Source organism: Epinephelus fuscoguttatus, linkage group LG20, assembly GCF_011397635.1.
Source record: "Epinephelus fuscoguttatus linkage group LG20, E.fuscoguttatus.final_Chr_v1".
In the NCBI taxonomy this organism is placed as follows: domain Eukaryota; kingdom Metazoa; phylum Chordata; class Actinopteri; order Perciformes; family Serranidae; genus Epinephelus; species Epinephelus fuscoguttatus.
The window spans coordinates 31535912-31544221 of NC_064771.1; the positions used below are offsets into that span (position 1 = coordinate 31535912).

At 38.1% G+C, this 8310-nt stretch overlaps 2 protein-coding genes and 1 non-coding gene across 5 annotated transcripts in view; 2 read left to right on the plus strand and 1 right to left on the minus strand.

Moving 5' to 3' along the window:
• LOC125881345 (LIM and SH3 domain protein 1-like) overlaps positions 1 to 5358 on the minus strand; it is a 17000-nt gene extending 11642 nt beyond the window's left edge. Inside the window, exons 1-3 of one of the 2 annotated variants that reach the window (XM_049564469.1) lie at positions 5127 to 5358; positions 2101 to 2195; positions 955 to 1039 (exon numbers count right to left, since the gene is read on the minus strand). In XM_049564469.1, the coding sequence (XP_049420426.1) occupies positions 955 to 1039; positions 2101 to 2195; positions 5127 to 5195 (249 nt within the window). In that variant the 5' untranslated portion in view covers positions 5196 to 5358. The remainder of the gene's footprint in view (positions 1 to 954; positions 1040 to 2100; positions 2196 to 5126) is intronic. The other variant, XM_049564470.1, reaches the window with a different exon arrangement.
• A 374-nt stretch (positions 5359 to 5732) lies between these two features.
• The window catches only part of LOC125881351 (dickkopf-related protein 3-like), a 48981-nt gene continuing 46403 nt past the window's right edge, over positions 5733 to 8310 (plus strand). Inside the window, exon 1 of one of the 2 annotated variants that reach the window (XM_049564479.1) lies at positions 5733 to 5860. The gene's annotated coding sequence lies outside the window, so the exon portion shown is untranslated. Of the gene's footprint in view, positions 5861 to 6430; positions 6566 to 8310 lie in introns of those variants that run through there. The other variant, XM_049564478.1, reaches the window with a different exon arrangement.
• trnac-gca (transfer RNA cysteine (anticodon GCA)) lies at positions 6076 to 6147 on the plus strand. The gene has a single exon. It is a non-coding gene; the product is annotated as a tRNA-Cys (tRNA).

The window sequence follows — 8310 nt, forward strand, 5'->3', positions numbered from 1 at the left end:
AAAACAGTTTTTATGAGGGTTTTCTCGATTCTGTCAACTCTACATGAAGTGTGTTTACAATGATAAAATTACTATTTATTTATATGGAGTCTGGTTGGTTTGGCTATGGCTATTTTGGAGCTGTTTCTAGCTAAACAGAAAGAATCTTACTTACATTAGGTTTGTAGCAGTATGAAATTTTTACAGTACCATAACCGTCTCAGAACATATCCTAGTTTCACAGTATCACAATATTATACAGTTTATATTATTATCAGTAAAATGACCCTTAAAGGAATGAAAACATAACCGTCAACTTTTATATCACAATATAACTTGAAACTGGTATATCGCTGCAACTCTAGTGGACATAGTGCAGGGGAAGGAAAGCTTCCACACGTTGAGTGACAAGACAATCCCTTAAGTGAAATTCAAACTGTAAAGAACTCTCTCTTTAATTTTGCGTGACTTGGAGAACTTAATCCTTTGATCAGGTTAATTTGCTGGCTTTAACAGTGTGACTAGATTAGAGATTAAGAACAGTACAGGCAGGCAGGGAGGCTGAGTTGAGCCGGTGCCACACGGAAGAAGAGATTAAGTATTTTAAAACCACTGTCTAGTTTACGATCACTTCGGAGAAACATTTCAACTTATAAAGCTCCAGTTTTTGGTAAGGTTATTAGAGTCCACTCTCAGAGCTTCACATTAAAGTCAAGCTTGCATGCTCTCATTGCAGTATAGGGTCAAAGGGCTCAATTGATTCAATTAAAGGAATCCAATTGTCCTGAGAGATGTGTCCTTGTCTTCTCTTTTGAGTCAGATGGACAGCTGAGTGGAGCAGACAGATAGAGAAGGGGAAGATACAGCGAGTCATGATGACGACAGCAAGATTAGGATGAGTATCTCTGCCAGTGACAGAAAGCAGGAGCAGGAGTGATAGCTGAGACAGAGGACTGATCTGTGGGTGGCTCTCACCTGGCTGTTGAGCATGCTCTGTTGTTTGAGACGCAGATTCTCGGGGGTGTCGGCAACTATGGTGAAGGAGGTTTTGGGGTAATGCCTGAAAGAAGAGGAGGAGAATAACAAATGTTCAAACATGTTTTTGAATTTAAAAATCTACTCGTCTCATGACCAAAAGCTCCCAAAAATGACAATTCTGCTGCTTTGGCTGTAAAGACTTTCACTGTAAACAAGTAAAAGATGAAATGTAGATTTACAATATTGCATATTGTAACTATGAACATACCACAAAGACTACAGCCAACTAGCACATATATTCTGCGCCCATGTGAGAGTAAATAACTCCATATCAGCAGGTGGTAGTCTGTAGTTGTCATTCAAAAAGGGAAACCGCAAGACCGACAGGATGGATTAAAGACGCCAGTTAGCACGTTAACAACACAACCTGATGCTGAAAGAATAAATTATATTTAAAGACTGCTAGCCAACAATAATACAAACAATTACAAATTGTTTCTGATACAGAGCTCAATAACTAAAAAAAATCTAATATAACATGTTTCTTCTGATCTCATAGCCTCTTGACTTTTGCCTTTTGTTTACTTTCCTCACTTCCATTTCTATTCTTTTTCTCACCAATGGCCAACAGCTGTCTGTTGGCTTGGTGTCTCAGGGCCCTAAGGGACTATCTGAACTCCTCTCAAGGGATAGAGGGAAGTGTGCACTTCCTCATGGATGAGAGGCTCGTGCTCCAGACAGTGCAAGATGTAAACATTAATGGTGTCCTCCTTGGGTGAACTGTAACATTAACTAGCTCAGTGGTGCTAGGTGAGCTAGCAGGAGATGCACACTTCCTTCTGTGCGGTCTGTGGCTTATCTTGAGTATCCGGGTCATGAGTTCTGGAAAAAGACATTGCTGTGGAGTTTTTTAAATGTATTTTTTGGCACTTTGAGCACCACAAGCTGAGTGCCATCTAGTTCCATTATACTGGAGAGAAGGCAGACACCTCTACGGCTGATATCTCCAACACTCTTCAACTCACACCAAAACAATCTAGACTGATAAATAAACTACAGGTACGAGGAAAGGTATGTATTTTTAATTTTGTGGTGAACTGTCCCTTTAACCATGAGGCTGATCAGTGTGGTGTCAACACTCACATACTGCAGTAAGGTTTCTTCTCAAAGCCTTTATAGGTGGTCATGCTCAGGGCCATCTTGCACACCTCGCAGCTGAAACAACCCTTGTGCCAATACTGGAGAGAGAAACAAGTCAGAGATAAGTTTCAAATACTTAAAATTCTTATCCAGTCTCAGTGACAGTTTGGATTTATGTATTTGTTCTAAGCTAAAAAAAAAAAGAGGACTTTAATATAACGTGCAGTGACAGACTGAGAGAATGTCTTTACTGCTCTTCATGGGAGCACAGCTGTTTCTCCTCTGCACCGAGCAAGTGCCAATAACAAGAGATGATAAGAGAAAAAACCACATGAGAATGATTATAATTAATTTAGATAAGTGGTTCTCAACCTTTTTTGTGTCAAAGACCCCTTAATTGATACATATTAGGTCATGGACCCCCATTTGATAAGATTTTGGTTGTTAGATATCATTGAGACCAGAATTATCATTTACAGTTGAGGAGATAACCATCGAGAAAGTGAAACCTATGAACAGAATAGCCACTCTAATGACTCTTACTCACACTGGGCTCCCTTCTATAGTGAGCTCAAAAGTGAAAATAAAATATTGGCCATTTTTCTGGGGATTCCCTAGAACTCCCTCAAGGACCCCTGCTTGAGAGCCACTGGTTTAGGTGCATATTAAAACCTGTGTATTGTCAGTTGCCAGATTAAAGTGTGGATTACAGTGCTCCAACTCCTCAATTCACTTGCTCTTGAGTGCTTTATTGCAAGTTCCTTATATAAAAGGTGCATAAAAATAACACTTTCCCCTAAGGTTTACTCCGTGAATTTTGAGTTTATGCACCAACTCAGACGAAATAATCAAAAATCGGTGAGTTAATTAGACAATTTTGCTTTTATTGTCTCCTTAAATCCACTTAATCAAACTGGACTGTTGCAGTAATCTGACTTTTGTCTTTATCTGGCTGCAGTCACTTTATCAGAGTATCTGTAAACAAGCTGATATAATGACTGACACACACACACACACACACACACACACACACACACACACACACTGAGTCTATGTCCTTTTTCCAACATGTAGAGATTTCTGGCTCATGTTTATCTACCGGATGTGGTTTTCCTCCTCATCACTCCCTTATAGTGTGTGTGGTTTTTTTGGTGTACATACAGTATAAGTGTTTATGTACTGTATGTTATTGTGCATGTGGTAGCATGTAGTTTCTATACTCATCTAACTACAGTTTGTAGTAGTTGGGTGGCAGTTAAATGACATTCAAATCACAGTAGCTTTACCTTGGGTCATGTAGTTTATATAATTAATTAAAAACGATATTCATAGTTTTCCCATGAAGTTTTTTTGCCATAACATGTGGCACACTGCCAGAGCTTATTGGTCATGATTATTGTTTAATGACCATCACCCGCCATTGTTTAAAATCAGCTCATTTTTCAGTCAACAGGTCTGCTAAGTGTGGCATTTTCCTGATTCCACCTCAACAACTGCTCCTTATCCTTTCCTTAAAACACATCCTTGCTGCCTGGGTGACGACTGGCTGGCCTCAGTCCCTAAATCAAACACATCTACACTTTACTTAGTTCAGTTGAACCTCCGCGTCACAATATGACACTCCAGACTCAGATTGTGATCATTTCCCAAAGTGTAGTTGAACTACTTTCTTCCATTGTGAATTAACTTGCAGTTTGCAGTTTTAATGTAATTTACACAACACTGTCCATTTTATATAGTGGTAAAGCATTGCAGAGCAGACACTGTGGCTTTATGTGCAACATTGTGGGTTAAAATAAGATATATGCTGTTATAACAATAGCTGCTTGTCTAATGAGACAGTTGGTGACAGTAAATAAACATCAAGAGAGACATCTGCCTCTCAAGCACTGACCATTGAAGTACTTTTTTTAAAAGCAAGTGACAGCTTTTACTGTAATTTCATTTTGCTAAATTAACTACAGATTTTTCCTGAAGAAATCAAAAAGCTACAGTGATAGTCAGGGAAAAGAAAATACATAGTGGTCTATAGGCAGTGGGGGAAAGTAACTAAGTACATTTACTCAAATACTGTACTTAAGAGCAATGTTGAGGTACTTGTAACTTACTAAATATCTCCATTTCTTGCCACTCTACATGTCTAAAAAAATAAATACAAATAAATAAATTATTGTATAATATTATAGATTAAGATAGAACTTTAATGATTCCTTTGCAAGGTACCATGTAGGGCTGGGTGATATGTCACGATATTTTTAGGCTATATCTCGATACCCAATATATATCTAGATATTTTTAAATGTCCTCAAAAGCACTTCATTAATGCTAGGACAAAATCAAACATAATATCTGTGACGAAATACCCTCTCTGATGCAAAGAAGTTGTGGGATGGCTATTTTTGTCTTCATTAATCATCAATAATGTGGATGTAATGACTAACTGGGTTAAGGCAAACGTTTAAACAAATAAAAAGTGTGTTAAGTTAATAAATTTACATCACTTAATTGGAATTTAAACATTAAAACAAGGGCAAAAAAACATTTATGCCATATCACGACACAACAATATCCAAAATGTAAGACGATATATAGTCTCATATCTCTTCCATACAGTATATAAAGTAGTTAAATGAGCCCCTTTACCATCTGCTACTTAAAAATGATGAAGATATTTATACATTTAATATACATTATTCTGAAATGGGCCCTTTTACATTATGAGTAGTACTTTTACTTATTGCACTTAAAGTATATTTTGATGCCAATAGCCTACTTTTGTACTTTTTCTTTAGCAGGAATGTGAATGCATGACTTTTACATGTAATAAAGTATTTCTAATATAGCACTGCCACTTCTTAAGGTCAAGATCTGAGTGTTCCCTCCACCTGTAAGAGTGACTGCTACAAATATATAAAACATATTATCAGACAGGTTATTATTAAAGACTATAGCTCAACAAATACCTGTGAAATCTCTAATATCAAAGTGATATTTTGTCAGCGAATGAGGTCAGACTTGTATCACCTTACCTTATCAAGGCAATTTATTTTTTCTGTGGGGTAAACTGGTTTATTGCATCTTCCACAGGGCGGATTCATGATGGCGCAGGGATTCCTCACACCACAAAATAACAAAAACAACAATTAACCTACTGATAAAAAAAGAAAAGTATCCAAAAGTTAAAGTACAGGCTGTGATGAGCAGCTGGGACACGAACCGTCCTCCTCTTCCTCGCCTGCAGGCATGTCAATTAATATACGGACTGGAGCTCAAGGCGAGGAGGAGTCAAGCGTGAAGCACGGAGCCGTCACGGTGCCTTCATAACCCTCGGATATAGGAAGTTTCACATGTTGTGTGTAGGTGATAAGAAACTAGACTGTGCTAATGTAAAGCTTCAAAGTAACCCACTGAACAGATTTTGTTAAAAGCTCTATGTTGATCCAAATAAGATTTTATCTGATCCAAAAGTTTATCACAACTTTAAGTAAAGCGTGGAATATCACAGCAACAACTGTCATCATCCCACGGGAAAGCTGTGAATTACGAGTGTACATGAAGGCAGCTTCAAATGCATCTGTAATAACCTTAAAAGGAGCCGCAACTTACCGACTGTTGTACCAACGTAACCGTAACCACAGTGCTCTATTTTAACACTATAATGATATAATTAACATATTAATGTCCGTGAAACTAAAACACTTTAAACCACTGACGACAAATTCAGACAAACTGTGGGTGAGATATAACACAGCAAGACCCCTGAGTAAGTTTATTTTGGCGCACTCTGCCGGGGAATGGCGGACATTGTAGCGGCCATTTTCTTTACACTGTGAAAAAGCTAAATGTTACGTTGCGGCTTACATCGTACAGTTTTATCGGTGCTAACACACGTCATAGTCTGATACATAAAACAAAATCACCTAGAAACACGGTAACATATATAGTTAAATATTATGTGTTTTCCCTTCATATCGCATCGGGGGTATAGCTCAGTGGTAGAGCATTTGACTGCAGATCAAGAGGTCCCCGGTTCAAATCCGGGTGCCCCCTCTTTTTTTTCCAACCGCCATTACGTCTTGTGTTTGTTGAGTTATCATTTAAATACACGAATCTACGACCAACTGCCACCGTAATTTGCCGGTTAACGGCTATTGTACAAGCCTTACCCGCCTTGGAGACCAATTACGTCGCATCATGAGACCTCAACTAAAACATAACAAACGTAACAATATGTTTTACTCACTTTTTTTTTTTAAGCAATTCAATTATCGTTTCAATATGCTTTAAATCATTTTATGTTAGCATTAATGCTAGCACCAATTGGACTCTTCCACCCCTTATTTAGAATGGTATGTTCCACCTGCACTACTTCAGCTTTGAGGATGGAGAGACGTTTTTAAAGTTTTTAAACTTGTTAATTAATCTCACAAGTGTTACTATCCTCGCTTCAATGTCTGTACATCGAACTGTAAGTCATATTTTGATATAATTAATACTTGTTTGTTTGTTATTTGCTAAGATAATTGGACTCTTCTGGTGTGCAGCTAGCTCTGGTCATGCTAATTAATTAGAGCAGCCAGCAGCAATGTTAGCTAGCTTCTTACCTGTGTGGAGGTTGTGTTCATTACCTCTCTCAGCCGTTGATTTGCCATTGGAAATCCTATTCTGAAACGGTAATTTGTTAACTAAGAGCAGTAAACATATCAGTATGTTAATTCAGCTCTTATAACTCTTTGTCACGTTACAAAGAGTCTGTTTTGTTGGTCTGTGGAACCTAACTAACATTAATATACAGTATCTCACATAAGTGAGTACACCCCTCCCGTTTTTGCAAATATTTCATTATATCTTTTCATGGGACAACACTATAGAAATGACACTTTGATATAACTTAAAGTAGTCAGTGTACAGCTTGTATAGTAGCATAGATTTACCTTCCTCTGAAAATTATGTAAAACACAGCCATCAACATCTAAACAGCTGGCAACATAAGTGAGTAACGTTACACCCCACAGTGAACATGTCCAAATTGTGCCTAAAGTGTCAATATTTTGTGTGCCATCCATAATTATCTAACACTGCCTTAACCCTTTTGGGCATGGAATTCACCAGAGCTCACAGGTTGCTTCAGGAATCCTCTCCCACTCCTCCATGATGACATCATGGAGCAGATGGATGTGAAGACACCTTGCACTCCTCCTCCTTCAGCTTGAGGATGGCCCACAGGTGCACAGGTGAGTTTAGGGCTGGATACATACTTGGCCAGTCCATCACCTTCACCTTCAGCTTCCTCAGCAAGGCAGTTGTCATCTACTAGGTGTGTTTTGGGTCATTATCATGTTGGAAAACTGCATTGCAGCTCAGTTGAATTGGAGCTCGGTTCATTTAGGGAAACATGAATTCCAAGCAGAGCATGATCGCCCCCCTTAGGAAATTGAGCCGCAATTCAGTTGTCCAACATGATAATGACCCAAAACACACCTAGAAGATGACAACTGCCTTGCTGAGGAAGCTGAAGGTGAAGGTGATGGACTGGCCAAGTATGTATCCAGCCCTAAACTCACCTGTGCACCTGTGGGCCATCCTCAAGATGAATAAAATATTTCCAAAAATGGGAGGGGTGTACTCACTTATGTGAGATACTGTATATGTTGTTGGCTGTCTTGTAGTCTCTGGCTCCATCTTGTGGCAATGTATTGTAATTGTCCTCAATCCCTAATGGTGGCTGGGTCTGTTTGTATTTTGTTTTCATGTAGAAACAACATACAAGACATTACTTTATTTAAGTAATGACTGATTTTTTTCAGGTCTTAATGACCTTCATTTATATTTTTAAATTTTTTGTTAAGATTTTTTGATAAGAACCCACTTAGTTTATAGGACACAGCCTTGGTACAGTGGAGTGTAATTTGACTATTGTCTGGTATGTTTTGATGTAATTCCTACTCTGTGACATTGTGGAGGCCTTGTTGCATTTATTATCAAGTTTCCTATTTGTGTACTGAAGCTCATTCTTGTTGTAAACATTCATTTTTCAATGTACTTTCAAGATTTGGATATGTTTTTAGAGAATGTAAGTTAACAATAAGGAAGCATTTACTCTCAAGAACGTACCTATCTAATATAAACTTTTGGGGGTATTTCAAGATAGTCAGTAAGCAGTTTCAATTTTGCTTCTTTATTCCTCTATTTCTATGTAAAATGTCGATTGTT